Source organism: Calliphora vicina, chromosome 5, assembly GCF_958450345.1.
Source record: "Calliphora vicina chromosome 5, idCalVici1.1, whole genome shotgun sequence".
Lineage (NCBI taxonomy): Eukaryota > Metazoa > Arthropoda > Insecta > Diptera > Calliphoridae > Calliphora > Calliphora vicina.
Window position 1 is genome coordinate 108,873,722 of NC_088784.1, and position 23,606 is coordinate 108,897,327.

General features: G+C 29.6%; 3 protein-coding genes and 1 long non-coding RNA gene across 4 annotated transcripts in view; 2 read left to right on the forward strand and 2 right to left on the reverse strand.

Annotated features, from left to right (window-relative positions):
- The window catches only part of LOC135959680 (uncharacterized), a 34,206-nt gene extending 24,322 nt beyond the window's left edge, over window positions 1–9,884 (reverse strand). The window contains exons 1-2 of the long non-coding RNA XR_010576553.1: window positions 9,699–9,884; window positions 7,984–8,114 (exon numbers count right to left, since the gene is read on the reverse strand). This is a non-coding gene — a long non-coding RNA (uncharacterized LOC135959680). The remainder of the gene's footprint in view (window positions 1–7,983; window positions 8,115–9,698) is intronic.
- Window positions 7,800–10,873, forward strand: cGlr2 (cGAS-like receptor 2). Its single transcript, XM_065510687.1, has 5 exons — window positions 7,800–8,008; window positions 8,870–9,585; window positions 9,656–9,854; window positions 10,467–10,559; window positions 10,637–10,873. Exons 1-5 carry the CDS (start codon window positions 7,834–7,836, stop codon window positions 10,735–10,737), a joined length of 1,284 nt encoding a protein of 427 aa, XP_065366759.1. The 5' UTR covers window positions 7,800–7,833; the 3' UTR covers window positions 10,738–10,873.
- A 1,413-nt stretch (window positions 10,874–12,286) lies between these two features.
- On the forward strand, window positions 12,287–13,904 carry LOC135962429 (m-AAA protease-interacting protein 1, mitochondrial). Its single transcript, XM_065514353.1, has 2 exons — window positions 12,287–12,895; window positions 13,332–13,904. Exons 1-2 carry the CDS (start codon window positions 12,386–12,388, stop codon window positions 13,776–13,778), a joined length of 957 nt encoding a protein of 318 aa, XP_065370425.1. The 5' UTR covers window positions 12,287–12,385; the 3' UTR covers window positions 13,779–13,904.
- Window positions 13,905–13,910: 6 nt separating this feature from the next.
- On the reverse strand, window positions 13,911–15,221 carry RpL19 (ribosomal protein L19). Its single transcript, XM_065514354.1, has 3 exons — window positions 15,098–15,221; window positions 14,863–14,969; window positions 13,911–14,513 (listed from the first exon to the last, which is right to left on the reverse strand). The coding sequence occupies exons 1-3, from the start codon at window positions 15,100–15,102 to the stop codon at window positions 14,008–14,010; spliced, it is 618 nt and encodes a 205-aa protein (XP_065370426.1). The 5' UTR covers window positions 15,103–15,221; the 3' UTR covers window positions 13,911–14,007.
- Window positions 15,222–23,606: the final 8,385 nt, after the last annotated feature.

Consider the following 23,606-nt stretch of genomic DNA (forward strand, 5'->3'; position numbering starts at 1 on the left):
ACTGGCTCTAAATAAGAGAAATGAGTTTCGCTGGAACACCTTTACATATTAGCGCACTCCATATGACATTGAGATCCAGTGTGTAAAATGATTTTTCAAAGTCTACAAAACAAAGATATAGTGCCGATCGCCATTCATTTCTATCTCAGAGATTCGTTTGGTAATAATTTGAAACAATTTTTTCATTTAACGTATTAAATAAATAACATTAGTTAATGTAAAATGTTTATTTTGCAATCTAATAAAATTATGAAGTGTCACATGCCAATGAAAAGCTTATGAAATTTCGCTTATTTTGATATCCATATTATGTCTGTCAAAACATATAGCTAATATCAGATCGGGGAGAAAATAATTTTCGAAAAATTCAAAACTCAAACAAACTAATCTTTCATTTTAGTTGGGAACATCGGCGCCTTATATATCTTCCATAAAAACGGGGAACCATACTGTACATGAACCTAAATAAACTTAATTGGACCCCTTTCACATTAGGCAATTTAGTTGCGCAGGGCTCTTGTGTTTGTAGATGTCAGAGGTAAGATCGGTTAAGGAGAAGAAAATTTAAAATGTTGCTTTGTAGTTGGGCAAGACTTGCACAACTAAATTGCCTAATGTGAAAGGGTTCTTATAAAACGATGTTTTTGTTGTATTTATATGTCGCCACTGGAATGGCGAAGGGTTTACGCACCGGAATGACCCGAGTTCACTCGACCAAGGGCTGTCAACAACCTCCTTAATGTTCGCACAGCCAGATTCTTCAACTTGCTAAATTTCTTCACTAAATCCTATCACATTATCAACAAAATAATGTTCATTTATTTACTCCACAATTTCTTTTTTTACTTTTCCTTTTTTAACGCTGATTCAATTACTTGCACTTTTGCTTTCTCAATAAAATAATCAACGGTGTGACGTGTCGACTGATAATTTGACAAGATTATGTTGTCGACAAATAGTTAGTTTACATGTTGTAGACGAGTTACAGGCAAAATTCACAAGTTGAAACGGCGTCGAAAAAAATGACCACAACTTTAGAATTAATGGAAAGAAAGTCATATTTCGTAAATAATGTGAACAATAAACATCCACCCTCCGTATACAAAATGCATTTCTATACATACCAGTTTTTGAAATTACACTATGAAATTTACTCAATGGATACATATTTCTACATTTTTAAAGGATTATTATTTTCTTACATCCCTGCAAATAATTGACAACAAATGACAAAGAAGTCGTTTAAGCAGGCGTTCAAGTGATGACAAAGTGATTCGATTTAGGTGAAAAATGCTTAATTTTTACATTAGGGTGTCATTGGAGATCATGTGTTTATGCTAATATTTAAATATACGGCTCTTCATTTGAATGATTGCATAGAACCAATGAAAGTTCGATGAATTGACTACGTTTTTTCATTTGTGAAACACATTTATTGTTATATGCATTGCAAAAGATATTTGAAAAGATTTTCGAAAAAAGTCAAGCTTTTCATATATTTGTCTCTATAATTATTCTAAAAAGACTTTAATCACAAATAATTTTAAATAAAAGTAAAATATTTGCATTCCCAGATCATATTTTAAAACTGTTTATGGATGACATTTTTAAGTGCTTCATTATTGACGAATTTTTTCGAATTTTGGAAAGCATTTAGATTAAATTGTATTGTGCTATTGCCTAACAAGTCGTAAAAATTACATTCTCGGATCATTATATAGTTCTATTTCTTGCATGATAACATCAATTGAAATTGGGAAATTCCCATTTCACAGACAAACAAATGTAACAAATTCTGCACAAACACTGTATTTGTACCATACGAAAAGGGGAATTACCAAATTCTTAAACAATATAAATGGGAATTCCCAAAACAAAAGTATAGAAACCAAAATTACCCTGCTTTTACACATGCAAGTAAAATGTTACAAGTTGGGAATACGTATTATAAACGAAAATGTCGAAGACTACTTCATTTTACTCATGCAATTAAAAAACTTCATTATTTAAATTTTTAGCGAAAGACTCATACTCTTCGCCGAAAAGCGAATACTTGAATACAAAAATAATTTCACATTTATTATTTTTAAATCCATTTGTAGCTAGCAAACAAATTTTCTTATCTTAAGGTATTTACAGACGACAATACTGAGTATTAATATTAATTAATCAAAAACTCAAGTATCATAATACAATTTCATCGTCTAAACCATAGAGAAACATAGAGCGGAAACTAGAAAAAAAACTTAAACAAAAATATTACACAAAATAATCACACATACAAGTGTTGTTTTTGTTTTCACATAGTTTTTTCTACTAATACATTCTCACCACTTAGGTTTCTGACAACTGAGTTAGGTCTTTGACAGGACAGTTTCCGCTCTATATCTATTCTCTATGGTCTAAACAAAAATTGTATTTATTTTTATTTATTCATTCATTCACTCCTGTAATAGTACATAATAATAATAAGCAGTAACAAATTATACAGATATGAATCAGATGATTTCAGTAATATGGCAATAGAAAAAAGAAAATGTCTTAATAGTTGTGGTTTGGAAAGAGGGACAAATATACATATATCACACCTGTTGCCTATTGAAAATTTAATTTTTTCTCTTGCTCTTCAAAGTGGTAGTAGATCGTCTAAATAACCATACGGTTCGAAATAACATTTTTGACAACTGTCATTTGTTGCATATCTGTAATAATCTGTGTACATAATATTCGATTTTCAAATATTACAAATAATTTTTTTGATTTTCTATAACAATTCGAAAGGTTTTTATTTTCATATGTATCGGGTATGAATTTATAAATATAAATGAGGCAAATGTATTTTCTTGACAAACCGGTTGGATTTAATAATACTTAAAATTTGAAAAGTATTAATACACAGTATTATCGTCTGTAAATACCTTTATCAATGTTGCCAAAATTTCAAAATACAAACGTTTCTGGGGAAAATGTTTGTGTTAACAATTTTATTTATAAAAAATAAGGGAGCTATATTGTGCTGTACCGAATCTTATATAACCTTCACCAAAGTATATTTTAAGATGAAAATTGAAAACAATTATTGTTGAAAAAAAAAATTTAGGATTCCAACTTTTTCTTGAAAAAAATGTTTGTGTGATAAAAATATTTTGGTGAATAAAAAAAATGTTCACCAAAATTTCTACGGCGTTATATTTCAGTCCGGCTAAAATATCAGCGTTGCCCTTAAATTCCATTACCGACATAACAAAAAAATGCCTTTTAACCGTTTCAAAATGTAATATAATTTTGTCAACATATTTTTATTTTTTTTTTGAAAATTTTATTAAATATACGAGAATGGGTCAAAAAGTTAGTGCCTTTTTGAATGAAACACAGGTTTTATGATAACAATTATTTTATTTTTCAACCTAGTCTCCTTTGAGCTCTATGCACTTTGTCCAACGTTATCTCCAATTTTTGTTATCCCTTCCAAAAAACTAAGATTTTTCGAGGTCTTCAAAATATGTATTTTTTGTGAGACGATTCATCGTTGAAATCAAATCTCTTTCCGCCGAGACATAAATTCAGGTTTGGAAACAAGAAATATTCACTTGATGCTAAATCCAAAGAATAGGGCGGAAGAGGGAGCATTCGTTGCCTAATTCATGGATTTTTGTCACTGTGCACCCGATTGTGAACACTAAACTAAATGGCACAGTTTGCTCAAATTTTGACAGGAGTCAACTGACAGATGCCTGTTGACAGGAGTAGTGTATTATATCATCGAAATTATCGTTATCATTAAAACACTATTACCGAAAAAACAACTTTTTAATTGTGTCGAATCAATAGCCAAATACCCTGACTTGAATAGTTCGTCACTTTTTTAAACTAAGTAATAGTATATATACATATGCATTTGTTTTAATCTACTAAAAACTACTGAAATGTTCATTAATCCCACTTTTTTACAAAAAAAAACAGTAATTTACTGGAATTTTAATATAGGCATCTCTAGAAAATTATGTTTGTTTATCAACAACATTTCTGTTATCAGATTTATTGTAATATAAAACAAAATTATCAAGAATCAATGGAATAGATATATAAAAAGGGAACATACCAACTTTAAATAATTCAAAACAAACACAAACATTTGTGTCCGCAACTATTAAGAGGCCGGAATTATAATAACACCGTTTCCCAAAAACTTTAACTACTAGTTTATGTACGAATTTTTAATACAACTTTTTTATCAAATATAAACATTAACGGCTAGGATTTATCAAGGCGAATTTACTGTACAGGTGGCGTTAACAGCACAGCTGATCTACTTTTTTTGTTCGCCTTGGGGGCAAACTTGTCAAAAATTGTTTACAAAACGAATTTATTTTATGTCAAAACTTGTTTTGTTTACCTTTTTAGCTCCAAAAAAAGTTTATAAGATCTCTTAAAAGTACAACAAAACGGGTAGCTCCGGAGTTCATTCGATCAATCACAACCATTTGCCACGTGCATACATTTGGAGCATTAACGCTACCATTTTCACCACAAACTGTGCCATCATTACAGGAGCTTCCAGGAGGCACCCTTATTTTATCAGTTTTTTCATTTCCTTTATTATCTTTGGATGTTTTTTCTGGACCACGCAATTGCTGATCGATGTCCTCGCAAATAAATTTAGCATTTATGTAAAATTAACGTTATTTTTATTGATTTTATTACATTTTTATTTTATTTTTTATTAAATTGATTTTATTTTTGTTTTGATTTTTTGACACTTTTGTCCCCCAAGCAACAATAAAACACAATGTTGTTATTGCAATGTTGCACTTGTTGTAATATCAACGCCACCTGTACAGTAAATTCGCCTTGGGATTTATGATCGAAAAATTCGATGAAAGGCGACCCATGAATGATTTACGTTTTTTTACCTTTGCTTTAACTTGTTGAAAGATTTCTGTAAAATTAATTGCTGTGTATTGTTACCAGTGGATTTTTATTTTTTTTTCCAAATCTAAGTTTTGCTTAGTGGAAATTTGAGAAAAACCGGTTGCAATATTTAAAATCCAGGCAAGACCAATCCAGTTTTACTTTAATGATAAAAAATTACACCAAAAAAAAAATTAGTTTTTAATTACTTTTGTAATGTTTATTTTAAAGTTAGAATTCACTCTGTATTAGCCTCGAACTCAACAAAAACTTTTTAAAAAAAGACCTTTAAATAAAATGAGTACCACTTGCTTTATTTTTTTACTCACAACTATAGACTTTATTAGAGGTAAACATTTGAAAGCAAAAATGAGAGTGTTTCTGAAAACCTCTTATGCATATTTACCATATATGAATTTATTGGATAAATCCTTCTATTGTTCTTAGCAAAATGTGTCCCAAATAGTTTAGATACCTATTTCTTCAATCTTTCGAAAAAAAATTAAAAAAATATATTTTTTTTTTCAAAATGGGCCTTTTTTTCTCAAAAGAAAGCTTATGTCTTTTCTTTGAACACTTTTTTGGTCGCTTAGTGGGATGCAAGTTGGATATCTATCAAAATAAATGTTTTGTAACTAAAGACATACAATTTTTGACTTTTTTACAAAATCAAAAACTTTGTTGACTTTTATTTTCAAAATGGACCCTTGTTTTAATTTTTTACTCAAAAGAAAGTTTAAGAGCTTTTTTGACACTGAGTTGGATGCGAGTGGGATATCTATCAAAATAAATGTTTTGTAACTCAAGATATACATTTTTTATTTTTTTTTGTGCAAATTCCAATTTTTTTTTTCAAAATGACTTTTTTACTTTTTTTGCTCAAAAGAAAGCTTAAGTCTTGTTGACAATTTTTATCTAAATTACTATCCTTGGTGCAAATATTAATCCTTGAAAGTTTTTTATAATAATAAAATCTATTACTCAAAAGAACGGTTTTATCAGAAAAAGAATACTTATTATGATTAGGGTCCTTTGAAGAAGGAAATTTCCAAATCCATGTCCTTAATTTATGAATTTTGATTTTATAAAAATCAGTTTTTACTGTTGGTAATACATGCCAATAATTAGAAAAGGGATTCTAAAGATGTCATAAAATAAATGTTACTTTTACCTAGCCTATTTTCTAATATTTATTTTTAGTTAAGAAGGATATTTGTATTTAATATATAAAATATATTACAATCTTTTAAATTTATCTAAATTATAGTTAAAAGATGAAGCGACAGTTATGCCGAAGGTTAGATATTTCCATTTTGTTAGCAAATATAAGTAAAAATTTGCGATATTTTTAAGGAAAATTTTATGCATAGTGAAATACACATAGAGCCGAAACTAGAAGAAAAATCAAACAAAAAAATTACTCAACATAATCGCACATAGAAGTGTTCTTTTTGTTTTCACATAAATTTCAAATACATTCTCACCACTTTGACAACTGAGTTAGGTCCATGACAGCAGAGTTTCCGATCTGTGTTGGCTTACGTGGCAGTTCATGCGTGCGAACAATCAAGTAAACACGATCTATGATTTTATGGTATCTATTTATATTTAAAAATTTTTTTGCTTCACAATTGATAACACGAATTAGAATTATCAGCATTTTATGTCTAATTATGTATGTATGTGTTGGCAACTTTCATTATTTGTATCTACTATTTTATCTTTCCAATATTTTGGCCATAAAATTTTTTTAAAAATATGATGTTGAAAATCGTCTTTTTGCCGCAAAATTTAGAAATTCGGCCATAGTGCAAATTTATTTATTTTATTGCAGTTTTTGTATTATTCTTTCAAATATCCCCTCATGGTCCCACTCTGAATTTTGTATGTGTTGTTACCATAAATGGCTTACAATTGAAACAAGTTGAAACTACGTTTAAGGACAATTTTTTGGTTCAATCCTGTGTTCAAAAGAAAAGGATTTTTATGAAAATATATTGAAAATAAGGTACATAAGCATTACTATGAGACCAATATTGCAAACAATTGAAATTGTGCGATTTTACGACATTCTTATATAAAATTTGAACTTTGAACTTCGATGAAAGACAAACCAAAGGAAATTTTGGCCAAATTAAAATTTTGTATAACCATAAAGAACCTGTATACCAAGTTTTAACAAATTTGGAACGGGTAAAGTCCGATGCCTTGTCGAAAATGTTCGTTTTCTCCCTATTATTTAAATTTTTAAAAGTATGGGTGAATTCCAAAATGTATGTATGCAATGCAATCTTAAAAAGTCGAGCGATTCTTAACGCAACCATGTAAACTTTGATAATGTTTCATATCGCAAAATGTATGAAAAAGTAAAAACAGGGAGTATGATAAGTTTTTTTAAATTTTAACTACGCGTTTGCTTGCTTTGTCTTGATAAAGATATAACTGCATTGCGTACATACATTTTGGAATTCACCCTATTAATAAACTTTTCATTGTCTAATGATGGCTATATTAAACATGGGATATTTTCAGATTTTCATATTTGCCATCATTGATTTCATATTATTTGATATGTATTGCAAATACTATTTCCTGGGGGATTACTTCCTAATTCGATTTGAAAGGAAATTGTTTCGAATTACAATGTATTTAGCACAAAATTTCAAACATTTTCGTTTTCGGATTGATACCTTTTGTGGTCCGCAAGTATACAGAAGTTACTTGTAATTTTGAAAGGATTTTCGGTCCATCTCTTTAAAAATTGTAGAAATGGTGTAACGTTTTATACTTTATAAAATGTCAATATGATATTATAAAAGTGGGGATTTTCCTTCTCCAAAAATGTTCCCATACTTATCAAATATAAACAGCAACTTAGTAATCTTAGCTACTCAGTTTAATAAAATATTTTCAGCTGTAAAGATGGAGGTGCACGCAAATTTAGAAAACGTTTTAAAAAAAGTTAATAATTTTATAAATATTGACGCTAACCGGCAAAAATATGCAGAGCATTTTGACAACTTAAAAAATACTATTTTTAAGGAGTTGCGTAAAAATGATGTATTTAATTACCTGTTGAATGGCTTCCAATTGGGAGGTAGGAATGTGGTTAAATTTTGTTGATAACAGTGTGTGTTTGTGTTAACTGAAAGTCGAATTTGTTCCGGAAGATTCCTTTGCATAAAAGAGTTTGTTGAATTTAGCTATGTTCCAAAAAAATAGACATTATTTTAATTAAATATAATTAATTAAAAACCACAAAATAATGTTTCATTCTTTTCTACGTTGGACATCAAATTTAATAATATCAAGTTTTTATTTATTATTATGTATTTTTTCCCAGCAAACAAATTTGTATGTAGTTCAAAGTGAATGTTATTTTACAAGAATTCTTATAAATTTATAATAAATGAAGTGTTTAGAAATAAGACCTCTGATGATCAGGGAATTTTAATATTATACTATGTACAATTAAAATTGCTTTCAATATAAATATTTATTGCTAATGAAAAGCTCTAATATATGTATATAACTGTGAAATACATAGATATGCAATTATTTATTTATAAAAATTCATAATCATCATTCTGGTTATTTATGGTTTTTAGAAGTTCAGAACATCAGTAATGATATTATTGGGGCAAAACCAGCCAATTAAAATGCTTCATCAGCTTAGAATGGTAGTTCATTGAAATATTGCGTTATATGAATTTTATTTTGAATATTTTGTGTGGCAATTACTGCAGATTTGGTGTCGATGAATCGAAATACGTTTACATCAGAATAAGTAAAAAAATATAGTTTTAATTTTTGAAATTTTTGATTATTAAGGTCCATATGCGTAAAATTATACTTAGACATGTTCTACCATGTTACGCAGACAAATTATTAATCAATTTTAATATTACTACAAATATGATTATTTCATTAAAATATTTCAATTTTATTTATTTTACAGGCAGTTATGGAGATAATGTTAAAGTCTCTATTCCCAATGAATATGATTTGGTTTTTAACATCAAGTTCCCAGAACCAAATTTGATTGAGGTTAAAAAAGATCATGAACTACCTGGCAATGTACATTTAGACTTTACCAAGGTAATACAAAAAATAGCGAAGGAGAAACAGCATGAGAATAATCTACTTCACATCAAGCAGTGGCTGGACAATGAAAATTATCTTAAAGTTGAAAAATTTCAAATGTTTTTACGCTCATGCTTCATTAGTGTTCTAACGAAAATGGAATACCAAATAACATTCAATGGAAAAACATCTTCTCTGCGCTATAGTCGTGAAGGTCCTGCCCATACTGTAAAAGTTACTGAATCATTAGATTTTATCTATTCGGTAGATTTTGTACCCGGTATATTGTTGAACGCTGCGCAATCCGTCATTCCGAATATTGTTGGTCAATGGGAAGCTATACCCAAGCCTACACCCATCAATAATCCGTCCTACAAGTCATTTAGAGCATCGTTTTATCGACAAGAACAGAACCTAATAAAAGGCAGACTGCAATTGAAAAATGTTTATCGCATGATGAAAAAATTTAGAGACTCTAAATCGAATATGATGAAAATGAAAAGCTACTACATTAAAACCCTCTTTCTGTGGAAATCCAGCAGAGAAAATGTGAACTATTGGTCAAAATCGTTAACGGAAATTATAATTGATGTAATTAAAGTCGTAGTAATAATGACAATATGATTTCTGTAATATTGATAACTATTTCTTTTAATTTTAGATGTTTAAAGACATGGAAAAGAGTTTACGTGAAGAAAACTTACCCTTTTATTGGGACACAGAGTTAAATTTATATGATCGTTATCAACCCAGACTCTTGCGCGAAATGTTGGGTTGTGTTGAAAGTTCACGAGAGATCTTAGAAAAGGCTGCTAAAGAATTAACACCTGCTCTGCAAAAAAAAGTGTATCGTATTTTTTGTAAGTTAATTTTCTTAAAATTCATTTACTTTCGACCTTTTATAACCAAATTTACAATATTAAGTTGAGTTAAAATAGTGTGCAGAAAATTGACTGACAACTCATTAAATATTCTTAATAATGGATTGAAAATCACAATCAGTTTTCCGCAACTCGTATTTTGTTTTTTTCAAATTTTGTGTACCAAATTACATCCTTTTATCATTAAAATCTTAAATACCTATCTCCTAAAATAATTATTCGATCTCAAATGTGTTTATATCATTTAAAATGGCTTCATGTCATACAATTTTACACAATAATCAAAATCGGTGACCAAGTCGCCGACCGGGCGGAAGGGTTTTTAGCGCGGGTGTACGTCGAAATGCCGATTCGCATAATTTTTCTCATAATAGCATAATAGTTTTTCACCGGACGACGGCGTTATCATCTACAATTCTTGCAAGAAACTACTTTGTATAACTTCTAAACCAAAAGAGAGCAGGAACAAATTTATATACCATATTCTCCCTTATCATCCCTTTAGAGTCGTATTGCACCATGTTAATTTATAAAAAAATTACCAAATTTTTAGCATTTCACATGAACACAATTAACATTTTTATATTTTAGTGGTTGAAAAAGAACGAAATTTGTTGGAGGCTCAAAATAATGGACGAAGTTTGAGTAATGCAGAATCTAATGGAAATCCAAACAAACCAAAATGTAAATTATAACATAATATATACATATGTACGTTCATATTTCTTATGATTACCTAAAAAAAACACATTTTATTTTAGTAAATCAAAACCAAAATAACCATGGTGCAGATAAAAAAGATGCTTCCAAACTTCAGTCACAACAGAATGAGAGCAGCAAATCAAGTTGTTTAATTTCATAAAATAATCCATAATCTTCTATTTTTTATTATATTCCATTATGAAACATATCTTTATAAATACTTATGTACAAAATTAGCCATATTACATTTGTATTTTGTATACAAAATATATTTCACTTGACTGATATTAATTAAATTTTTTTTTTTGTGAACACAAAGTACGACTAAAAACAATAACAACAAAATACAAAAAATGAAAAAATACCCGTTGTTTTGTTAAGGATGACAATATGTCGATAATTCTATTTGAGTTATCGACATAATTATCAATATTGCCATCAACATAATTGTCAATATTGCCATCACATAAAGTCTTAACAGCATTGCCAGTCAGCATTGAAGAATATTTCGAGTTTTATGCTATGTTCAGACTACAGATTTGTCAAAACTGACATTTATAAAAGTGGTGTATCAGGTTTTCTTGATTTAACACCATCGAAGAAAAAAGATAGCAATACATTTTACATACATATTTGGTATTCCTTTCTTACGATGGTATTAAATGTGTGATGCCACTTTGATACATTTTAACACCGTGACGTATCTGTCATAATCGTAATTTGATATCAATCATAATCTAATCTGTTCAGACCACAGATATCTGTGGTTCAGACATATGTATTTTACATATGTATATGTATTACATTAAAATTGACATAATACGTACATCTCGAGTAGGGTTCTATAAGTCGATTGTTCGATTGTTCGAACAATAAATGTTTATAAATTAAAGCTTTTTTCTACACAACATTCTTCTATTATCGCCTTGATAAATTTCATTTTTATTGCTAAACATTACATATATGGTACAAGTTACATATTAACATTGTGAACCAAAAATGCAGAAAAAGTATTTTTAGCAAAGCCGGTGTTCGACATTTCCCGGAGTAGAAAGACTCGCGTACGGCCAAAATCGAGAACATATATTTATTCAAAAAGACGGACATTTTAAGAAATTACAAAGAAAACTAGGAAAATGAACATCAAAACCTTTTCCCCCACATAGGAGAACATGAATTAACATGTTCTTGTGCGCACAAAACGATGGCTCGTCAAGATGTGGAGTAAAGTGTTTGATTAGTTCCTAAAGTTACATATGTATCATAATACAATTTCGTCTTCTAAACAAAAATTGTATTTGATTTTCAAATAATAACATGTTTTTTTTTTTGATTTACGGTCAGTATTAATAAATGTTTTAAAATAATTCAAAACAAAAAATTTAAATGTCATAATACAATGTATTGTTGTCTGTAAATATCCAAAGTGTGAATTGGGGTTATTTTGTGAGCTCATGTATTATAATACAATTTCATTTAAAATATAAATAAGGCAAACCAAAATGTGAAGAAAAGACAAAATGGAAATAAAGTTTGCTGAAAAATACTAGTCAACTAAAAAATTTTATATTTTTCTAATATCTTTATTTCTTGAAAAGATTTCTAGATATAATTGTTTAATTTTTCTCACACTGCACTTTTAAATACGCAGTAGATTGTTTACATTACTAATGAAATACAACTAAGAACAACTGACATTTTGAAAAAATAATGTTTTGACAGTTTTGATTTTTTGCAACTTATTTTCATATAATCAATTTTTTTCGAAAATTTCCACATATTTCCCGTTTTTCCATATAATTTGCGTAATGAATATACCTATAAGAAATTTAAAAATAATACGTGGTATTTATAAAACTAATTTAACGCTGCAACAGTGTGCTGTAAAGGGGCTAAAAAGTTTAAGTTGCCAACAGCAGGACAAAATAAACAATTGGCAGGTGAACAATAAAAACAACAATACGTACTATAAAACGTCTGCGACTGCCGCCACAAACATCTTAGGAAAATTATGGAATTTAGAAAAACATTCACAAATTAGAGGATATGCTAATTTCTCTCCTAAACCCGCTGAGAGAGAAGATAACTTAAAGAAGAAGGCGGGTAATGAAAAGGATGAAGATGAGGATAATAAGCAAATGCCTGATCATGGTCATGGTCGTACGTTACCACGTCTAATGAATTTCCCGGAAATTATGTGGCCGTCAATGTTGAATTCAATTAAAAACTGGATAAAGGTTCAATTTATAATACGTCCCTATATAGATCGTGAATTTAATATTCGAGATTTTTGTCAAGGAGCTAAAAAAGCTATGCAGGTAAGAGCAGAGTATAGATAAAATGAACTATAGGTACAAGCTGTACGATTTTTAGAATAGTCTGCTGTATGTATATATAATGTCTCGAGGAATATGGAAAAAAACATGAAAATAAATGTAATGTTCGTAGAAATTAAAAAGAAACAATTTTAAAAAGATATTGAAAGTTTTTTAGCACGACATACTAATAATAAATTTAAGGACAAAATTCCCGCAATAAAATAATCCAAATTTTCACTTGAACGGAACAAAAGCCTTATTTAATTTAATAATCTCTACCTTATTACGCGCCGTTTAAGACATATAACTACAAAAATTTTACTTTTAAAACAACATATGACTTTGAATTTGCTCCATTATTACTTTTTAATAGTAGGCTAATTTGTTTATATTGTTAAATTATTAAAAAATTTATTTTTCTAATTACCATCATTAGGTAGTTTCAAGCAAACTGATGAATGGCGATTTTACAACACTTAATGATCTAGTCAGCTCAGAAGCTCTGTCGGAGCTTAAGCCAGTCGTACAAAAGTTGTCGGTTTCCCAGAGACGTCAGTTGGAGGTTAAGGAGTCTGATATATACCTTACATTTCCCTATCAAATAGGTATAATATTTGATGAGACAAACGAGAAGGTACAAAAGAGATGGGTGGAAGTAACAATGGTCTTTCATGTACTTAGAGGTCTTCAAGAAATGCGTGAATCGGGAGAAGAAATTCCTTGGAATATGGGCACCCTGCCAGAATACCAAGATAAAGTCTTCGTATGCAATTATCGCTTCATCAAAGAGTTCACCACTGGCCAGGAGTCAGATTGGACCATCAATGTTGTCAATCACTTTAAGCCTATTGATTTGATCAACGAGTTGAAAAGGGAAGAATAAAAGTGACAGATAATTCATATTCTTCTCCAAGTGGATTTGTTTTACAATACGAATAAAGAAAAATTGTTTTTTTGTAACTAAGTTTTTAAACATTTTAAAAAAGGAATAAAATTTCAACAAAATATATACGAGTTCAGTTTTTTAACATTTCCTTAGTTTTTATTATAAAAACGGTTTTATTTTTTCTATAAACAGCATCAGTTGTTTAAAAAACTACACTCTAAAAAATCTATTTCTTGCCAGTAGTGGCAGCAGCTTGGGCAGCAATTTCATCTTCCTTAGCGTGCATTTGGATGAGTTCTTGCTTCTTGTTGGCAATACGCTCTTCACGGCGCTTACGGGCTTCACGCACCTTTTGTCTTCTGGCCTCAGCTTGGTCGGACAACATCTTGCTACGTTGTTTCTCGGCCTTCTTCTTGTGGATGTATTCCATGAGGACACGCTTGTTCTTGAAAACATTACCTTTGCACTTCATGTACAAATCGTGGTACAAGTGACGATCAATTTTCTTGCTGTCACGGTACTTCTTCAACAAACGACGGAGTACGCGTTGACGTTGCATCCACAAGAATTTGGTTGGCATACGGGCATTGGCTGTACCCTTACGTTTACCAAAGCCGCAGTGACGGCCCTTGCGACGAGCTTCAGTGTTCTTACGGACACGGTAGCGGGAGTGTACGACCACGGGTTTTTTGATGATCAAACCATCCTTAATCAATTTGCGGATGTTTTGGCCTAAAAGCAAACAAAAATAAATTAATATAAAATCATCTCCACTCATTTATTCAATTCAAAGGTTTCATCAAAACAACGAATTGTGGAACAGCAATTATTTTTTAAAGTTAATTTGCAACTTTTATTTTTTTGTTGACTATTTTAAAAACACTTCTGCATCTTTATTCTAACCTCAATGTTTAGAGCAGTAGATGGTTTCCCACTGTCACAGAACATGACAAATTATTATTTTACTTTGTTTTGATTTTTAAACACGTTGCACTAAAACGTGCCTTGTTAATTCCAAGTCTTGGTGTTTCTATTGAAAAAACCACTAAATTTTCTTGTTTTGTTTTCACTTTATACTTACGGGAGTTGGTATTGGCAATCTCATTGATTTCATTGGGATCCAACCAAACCTTCTTTTTGCCGCATCGCATAACAGAGGCTGCCAGCCTCTTTTGAAGTTTCAAGGAACTGTAAAAAACACGGTTTTCTTATTAAAATTCATTGTTTATATATAAAGCACATTTTGTTTATGTTTAGTTTGATATTTCTACACAAATTTAAAATGTTTTTATGGTTTTTATTCACAAAATTCGTACCTCATGGTGTCGACTTGTAATCGTCGCTTTTCAGAAAGACAGGAAAAATTGTTAAACGGAAACAGCAGCCATTTTCGAAAAAAAATTTTATGCTGTTTCGAATTCGAAATGTCAAAATGATTGATGCAGGGTTGTAGTTTTCACGAAACAGGGTTGTATTTATCTATTCATGCATTTTCGCATGAGATTACTTTGACAGTAACATTTGTTTTTTTTAATCTTAATTTTCGTTTAAATTCTTTAATTTTATGCAATTAATAATAATTTTCCTATAACACAGTGTTGTCAAGTATCTTTTAAGAGAATTTATAAATCTATGAGTTAAAAAACCCAAAAGTTTTTAATGTAATATGGCTTTCAGAAGCCGGGTTTTGCGTTCGCAGAAACTTTAGTCATGAGCAATTTCGTAATGAAAATTAGCAAAATCGTCCAAAAATTATTGACATATAAGCAAAGACCCACGACTACATTGATTTTTAACCCATAATTTATACACACAAATTTACTTTTGGTGGCTTCCAGATAACTTATTCAGCTATAAAAACTCAAATCTGTTTAAAATACTTTATGAATTGCTTGTGTTGGAATAATAATCGAATTCCCTAAATAAATGGTTGGTTATAGAAACATTTTGTATATCGCATTAAACATTTTAATGAAGTATACACAAAGGTTCCAAAGAATTAATTCTTAATTAAATTTTTTAAATCAAATTAAATGTTATATCTTAACCATTTCATTAATGAATTCATTACTTCGAACGCATTGAATTCATTCCTTATAGAATTAATTCCTTGTTGAATCATACTGATTTTCTTTAATTTCAATACATTACAAAATAGCTTAATAGCAATTCAAATCTATTACAAAAAATCTTTCGGCACAAAAACAAATTGAATGAAGGAAAAATAGTTCCATTCAATTTGGAATATATTTGAATTTATAAAAATTAAATCATACAAAGGTTGAATGAATTTTATTATAAATTAATTCCATTATGAATTAATTCTATTCAAATAAAAGCTTTTGAATGAACCTAACGAATGAATTGCTGATATTTATACATAATTCACAATTAAGATTTATGCATAATTCACAATAAATACTTTAGTGAATTAAGCCAAAATTAATTAATTAATTCGAAGCTGTGAGTACAAGAACATTTTAATTATTTATTTGTAAAATATGTATCCAATTTTTACAAAAATCTATATCACATAAATATAGGTTTCCCAAAAAAATATTTTTACTGTTAGTTTCTTGACCATCGGCATTTATATGCTTGAAAATGATATTTGATGGCAGACATAAAGGGTATTTTATTAAGTGCTACCTACCTTTAAATTTAAATAACACAAAGTGTGTGTGATCTGCCGCTGCTTCGCTGAGTGGTGCGCATCCGAAATGTCCAATTTTCCATAACTGTGGCACATAAATGAGGTTGAATTTTACCGATGGATAGGTTGGTTATATTGGCTTTGAGGACCGTTTTGGTTTGTGGCTTACTCGCACGATCTCGGTGGCCAGTTTACATCACCTAAACATGGGATGACCAGCAAATTCGACATAAGCAGCTTCAACAATATGGCCGCTATCAACTATCAAAGTCCAGAAGTCCCTATTGAAAGATCCTATACATGTGTGAACAAATGTTTTGACAAGAATTGTCCACACGAGACAAATTCCTGTTGGTGCAAGAAATTGTTTGCTAATAAAATAAATTTATGGCTTGTCAGGCAAAAATGTTTGATCTATCTGGATTACTAAGGACCGGGATTTGACTTGAAGTTTGGAGATTAAATAAAGTTTAATCTACGAATATTGTTTATGGGTTATCGATTATTTTGTTTATTTGCTAGTTTATAAGCTCCGAAAGTACAAACAGCTGATGAAAAAATAGTTTTGTAGGAAAACATAACAAATGGATCATTTCAGCGCTAAGGAAGATTTAAGATTCTTGGAAATATATTATTTGAATAGATTTTTATACCCTTCACCATAAGTTTGTCATTCCGTTTGTAATTTTTATATTTCTCATTTGTGTCCCCACAATGTATATATATTCTGGATGGTTATAGATATCGGAGTCGATATAGCCATGTCCATCTGAATGTTGAAATCAACTTTTCGTATCCCCCAAATAGCTCTTTAAAATCTAGACAATCGGCCCACATAGACCTTTGCATTGACGTATATAAGACCACATTAAGTTGAACTTACAATTAATCGAAATCGGAAAAAATGTTTTTTAACCCTATTTTTTTTCACCAAAAGTTTTTTTCGCAAAATATTAAAAAAAAAAATTTTAAATTTAAAACAAAAATTTTAAAACACAATTCGAAAAATTTTTTTTTCCAAAAAATGAAAAAATAACTTTGGAAAAAAATGTTTACCTAAAAATATTTAAAATATGGATATCCAATAATATATATTTCAAAGAGCTCTGCAAATGCGTATATAAGGTCAAAATAAGTCGGACCTACAATGGGTCAAAATCGGGAAAAATATTCTTTACCCCGAAATTTTTTCACAAACAAATTTTTGTTATAAAATTTTTTCAGTAACAAATTAAAAAAAAAATGTTTAAAAATAAAAAAATTAAAAAAAAAAATTTTTACTACAATTTATTTTATATTTTTTTTACCTAAATATATTTAAAATTTTTATTTTAAGCTATAATTTGGAGAAGGGTACATTGACACAGCCGAATATATGAAAATGAATACGCTCTTTATTAACAAAACATTAATCTGATTATTAATTTGTAAAAAACCCGCCGTAAGTCATTAGCATAGGCAATATGGATATCTAATGATAGACATATCCAACGATGTTTATAACGCCATAGAAATGCGGACCGACAATGGGTCAAAATCGGGAAAAATATTTTCCAATTGCCAGATTGTTTTACACTCATGGTATGTGGTGAAACTACTTTAAGAACTTCTTACAGGTAAGTAAGTATTTGTAGGGAATATTAACAACTAAAAAATCTTTACATACCCAGCAGTTCTAAGAGACTGTAACGAACTACTGATTTTACCAATCTTTTAGGATGGCACTAGTTGCCACTAGAGTGGCCAAAAAACCGACAAATTTGAAAAACCGGTTTAACCGAAAAAGTGTGTTTTTGAAAAAACCGGTTTTGATGCAATTATTTTATATCTTTTACGAAATATTGTCAAATGCTATAATTTTCTATAAAATAAATCAATATTTTTATACCCTTTACCATCGTGAGAAGGGTATATATAAGTTTGTCATTCCGTTTGTAATTTCTACATTTTTCATTTCCGACCCTATAAAGTATATATATTCTGGATCCTTATATATAGCGGAGTCGATTAAGCCATGTCCGTCTGTCTGTTGAAATCAATTTTCTGAAGACCCCAGATATCTTCGGGATCCAAATCTTCAATAATTCTGTCAGACATGCTTTCGAGAAGTTTGCTATTTAAAATCAGCAAAATCGGTCCATAAATAACGGAGATATGAGCAAAAAACCGGGACAACCTCAATTTTTGACCTATTTTTTATCTATGTATATCTGGATTACTAAGTCATTAATATAGACAATATGGATATTTAATGATAGATATTTCAAAGTCCATTGCAACGATGTAGATAATGCTATAGTAAGTTGGACCTACAATGGGTCAAAATCGGGAAAAATATTTTTTTGAATTTTTTTTTTCATCAAAAAATTTTTTTTGTCAAATTTTTTTTGAAAAAAATTAAAAAACAATTTCAAAAAAAAAAAAATTTTGAAAAAAAATTTAAAAAAATTAAATTTTGTTTATCTAAAAATATTTAAAAAAATTAATTTTAAAGTATAATTTGGTGAAGGGTATATAAGATTCGGCACAGCCGAATATAGCTCTCTTACTTGTTAAAAATGGTATCAAAGTTTTTCATAAATATGTGAACGAGCTTTAGAAAATATATTTCATTAAAACCGGTTAACCGGTCTTACAAAAGCTGGCTTGTAAAAAAACCGAAAATTGAAAAAAAACCGAAACCGGTGGAGTTTACAAAGATGAAAAAACCGGGTGACCGGTTTTCGGTTTTGGATACTCTAGTTGCCACCCTACAAGATAGGCTACGTGACTAGTTATTTTATAGTTGGATTACAATGATACTGTCTAATAGCTGGTCCAAAGTAGCCAACGCATTGGATTCCCATACTTCATCAGCTACATAACTACATAGTTATTTTAACATTTACGGGTGCTAATTGACATCAAATAGTCAGTTAAAAATACATGTAATAAACAGTCCAATAATCGATTGCCTGTAAACAAACCTTCATCTGAAAACTCTCCAATTGATTACTTCAGGTGGGTAAAGTAACTACTTTCTATAGTGCAGCACAAAATAAACGTTTAAATACAGCGATTTTAAGGAAAATAAGCTCAATTTGTGATCACTCATATTTTTCTACCAAAAATCGATTTATAATAAAAAAAGACTCAAATATCTTAAATTGTTAATAACTTTGTAAATACAGCGATTTTAAGGAAAATAAGCGAAATCTGTGAATACTCATTTTTCATACCCAAAATCGATTTTTAGTGTGAAAAACTCAAATATCTTAAATTGTTAATAACTTTGTAAATACTGCGATTACATATAGAGACACTTAAGTGACAATTGCTTTAGCTCTTGAATACATGGGATGTATAAAGTAACAAGTTGACTTCTCTCTGCTTTACAACGAGCACATAAGTGTCAAATGACCCAAAGTATATAACTTGGAGTCAGTCAAGTGATCAGACATCAGTGACAATTACTGTATATAAGGGATACATTGTCCCGCTTGCTTAACTGCTGGGTATATACAATAATAATTTGCATACATTGGCAAAATAAGTACACATTTGTGTGACCTTTTAAAAACATAATTCCATGAACTTTTATTCTCCGAAAATTTAAGTATTCAGATACAAATAATTATATTGTACGTGTGTTCCTAATAAATTGTTGTTTACAGCATCTCTTTCAGCGTCTAGTTCAAAGTTTTGTAAATTAAATAACAAAAAAAAAAAAATCAAAAACATTTACTATAATTTTTAGCAACAACAACCGCAATATCCCCACATGCAAACAAATATCGTCACCATTCAAGTATCCAATGGATAATGATTATATACATACATATGTACGTACGTACTACTTCACACCTTTTCACATCTCGGAATCAGATGATGAGTAATCATAAAAATAATAAAAAAAACATAAAAGACAAAGTACAAATAAATAAATGTTGATTAAAAACGACTCTTCGATGCGTTATAAAAAGAATTATAAATATGTATGTATATCTATGCAGTTGCTTATGCATATTTATGAAATTGTATTGCGGAAAAAACCTGAATTTCTATTTGTTTACGTTTCTTTTAGATCTCAGCATAGATAAATTAAGTGAAAAGAACAATGGTTTTGTAGGTTAAAAACTACCAGAGAACCGGTTATACAAAATGTTTAGGTATCTTTTAACAAAAACTATTTAGTTAGGTAGAATCATTAACAATTTTAAAATATATTCTAAGAATATTGTCATATTCTCAGTATCTTTTGAATCATTCATTTGCATTAATACATAGTTTAAATTTAAAAAGTTTTACGTTTTTTATTTCTACAGATTTTTTTTAGAAAACATAGACTCTGAAGTATTTTCCATCTATTTTTGGTATTTAAAGTACAAATAACGGAGTATATATTAAGAATGAATCAAATTTAAATTTTATGTTCTTAAACAAATTATTAAGGTGTCTAACATTATAACTTAAGGATATTCATATTTACAGATGTCGATTCTTTCATCAAAATGTTTAATCACTTTTTGGCAAAATGCCGGCTCTTTTTCGTTAATCACATCACGGATTTTGAGTTTTAACTCTGTGTCCTTAACATAGCCCCACAAAAAATAATCCAGTGGTGTTAAATCACACGATCTGGCTGGTCACTTAACAGCTGGTTTTTGCGAAATTATGCGATCGGGTTGCAATAAATTTATCGTTTCATTGGCTGTGTGACTGGTCTGGCGGGATTATGTCCGATTAAGTGAGGCCAAATTTTACTTTACACGCTTTTGTATTAAGTTCTCCTTCCGGTTCATATAAAAATTGTATATAATCCCAAAGAATTTTTTTCTATAAAAGAAAAATATACAGGAACTTTTTTAAGAAAAAACGTAAAAATAAACCTAAATATCTTCTTTTTTCTGTAGCTCTTCTCAAGGACAATTTACATTTTAAATTTCGGCTCATTCAGATCATAAATGGACTTTTGGCGATTTTTTTAAAAAATGTGAGACTTGTAATTTTGCTAATTATTTACAACATTGGTATCTTTGTTGATCGCCACTAAAATTTTCCGCCAAAAAACTTTCGTAGAATATTTTAATCCTTAAATGTTGTTTTTTTGAAAGGACTTTTTTTAATTTTCTAGAAAAAAAGGTCAAATTGACCTCTACAGAAATGAGCTACTAGAGGGTTAATATCTTACACAAAAATTATCCCCATAAAATTGGACAATAAGAATTCTTTCAGACATTAACTTACAACACTTTTTTATACCCTACACCACCATAGTGGGGGGGGGGTATATTGGGTTATAACATGCCTAAATATTGTCCCAACACCCAGTATACCAATCTGCTCAGGTTCACTTTCTGAGTCGATTTATCGATGTCCGTCCGTCCGTCCATATAAACCTTGTAATCAAACAACAGGTCACAATTTGAAATATAATTCGATAAAATTTGGTACAAACTCTTCTATTACAAGGGCGAAGCCTATTGAATTTGGTAAGAATCGGTCCATTATTTCTCCTAGCCCCCATACGATTGCCCTATCTATGAAAATAGTTAAGCTCTCATAAATACGTTAGTGATATGGATATCCAAACCAAATTCTGCAAAAATAAGTTTTATATAAGTAAAACTCGGCTCACCGAATTTTGTGATGATCGGTCCACAATTAGTCATAGCTACCATATAGGCCACTTCCGAAAATCACTTTAACTAGCATAAATCTCTTAAAAAATGTTGGTATTCTTATAAAACTCAACACAAATAATTTATTTATATACAAAAGTCATGTCACTAAATTTTATAACGATCGGTTCATAATTAATCATAGCTCCGATATAATGCCCACTTCCGAAAATCATTTTAATGAGTGTAGATTTCTTAAAAATATTGGTATTCTAATAAAATTCAACACAAATAGGTTTCATATATAAAGAAGTCATGCCACTTAATTTTATTGCGATTGGTTCATAATTATATTGGTGTAGGGTATCATATGGTCGGGCTTGACCGACTATACTTTCTTACTTGTTTTATTTACTTAGTGCTACTCTCAATCAAAAAATTAAAACTCTGTAAAAAAAACTTAGACCAACTGGACTATAAGACCCCTTTCACACTAGGCAATTTAGTTGCGCAAGTCTCTTGTGTTTGTAGATGACAGAGGTAATGTCGGGTTAAGGAGAAGAAAATTTTGCATGCTGTTTTGTTGTTGGGCAAGAGACTTGCGCAACTAAATTGCCTAGTGTGAAAGGGGTCTAAGTTTATTCTACAAAAATGATCGTTGAGTAGATCATTTTTGTAGAATAAACTTTTAGTCCAGCTGGTCAGAATTATAGGGTCGTTATTATGTTCCAAAAATGCTGTTGAACAGGTAATTACACTTTGAACACATTTCACTTTTAAAATATCCTGAAGATCACTTTTCTACAGTTTATTTTAAGAATACATATTCATAAAAACTTCCAAAATTTGTATATAACAGGGGGTCACAAACCTCAACTGACTCATTATATGTGTATAGTTAGTGTAGGGCTTTCGTGTGTAGAATCCAGGATTTTAATGAGCTACAATGATCATGGAACTTAAAAATATAAAACGATTATCACGTAATAAATACGTACATACGTACATACATATGTATAAATATTAATAAAAGACATTAACGTAAATGTTAAAAAATTCTACGAAATGATAAAAACTGAAAATAGTTACTGGTAACACCAAAAAAATACATAGTTACTTAAACCATAGACTCAAACTATTTACATATGAGTATGTATAATAGTAAAATTGAAAGTATGATGATGAAACAATGAAAAATGATGATTATTATTAGTTATAAACAAAACAGATAATAATGTACGATTAATGAATTCAACAAAATCGTTAAGTTTCAAAAGAAGTTCGAGTAGTTATAATTAAAAAATCAAATTGGCGTTTGTTTTTTTTGTCAACATTTGACACGCATGTCGTAGTGTTTTTTTAATTATACGATGATTTGTTCATTATTAATGATTTATAAATGATTAAGCACGTAATTAAAAAGAAAAACGATATTAGATTTAATGGTTTATTTCAAACTTAATTTATTAATATTCGGGAGCACTGTGGCTAGATACATATGTAGATTTTTGGTGTCAAAAATGGCCTATTTTCCTTTGCGTTTGACATTACATAGTGGGAGGTTATTATGTG

Bases quoted from the DNA above. Each gene is read 5' to 3' on its own strand.
- LOC135962429 (XM_065514353.1), top strand. From the start codon at position 12,386: ATGAATATACCTATAAGAAATTTAAAAATAATACGTGGTATTTATAAA. The intron at 12,896-13,331 runs GTAAGAGCAGAG...TACCATCATTAG, and splicing joins GAGCTAAAAAAGCTATGCAG to GTAGTTTCAAGCAAACTGAT.
- cGlr2 (XM_065510687.1), top strand. From the start codon at position 7,834: ATGGAGGTGCACGCAAATTTAGAAAACGTTTTAAAAAAAGTTAATAAT. The intron at 8,009-8,869 runs GTAGGAATGTGG...TTTATTTTACAG, and splicing joins GAATGGCTTCCAATTGGGAG to GCAGTTATGGAGATAATGTT. The intron at 10,560-10,636 runs GTAAATTATAAC...ATTTTATTTTAG, and splicing joins AAATCCAAACAAACCAAAAT to TAAATCAAAACCAAAATAAC.
- RpL19 (XM_065514354.1), bottom strand. The intron at 14,514-14,862 runs GTAAGTATAAAG...GTTTGCTTTTAG, and splicing joins GATTGCCAATACCAACTCCC to GCCAAAACATCCGCAAATTG.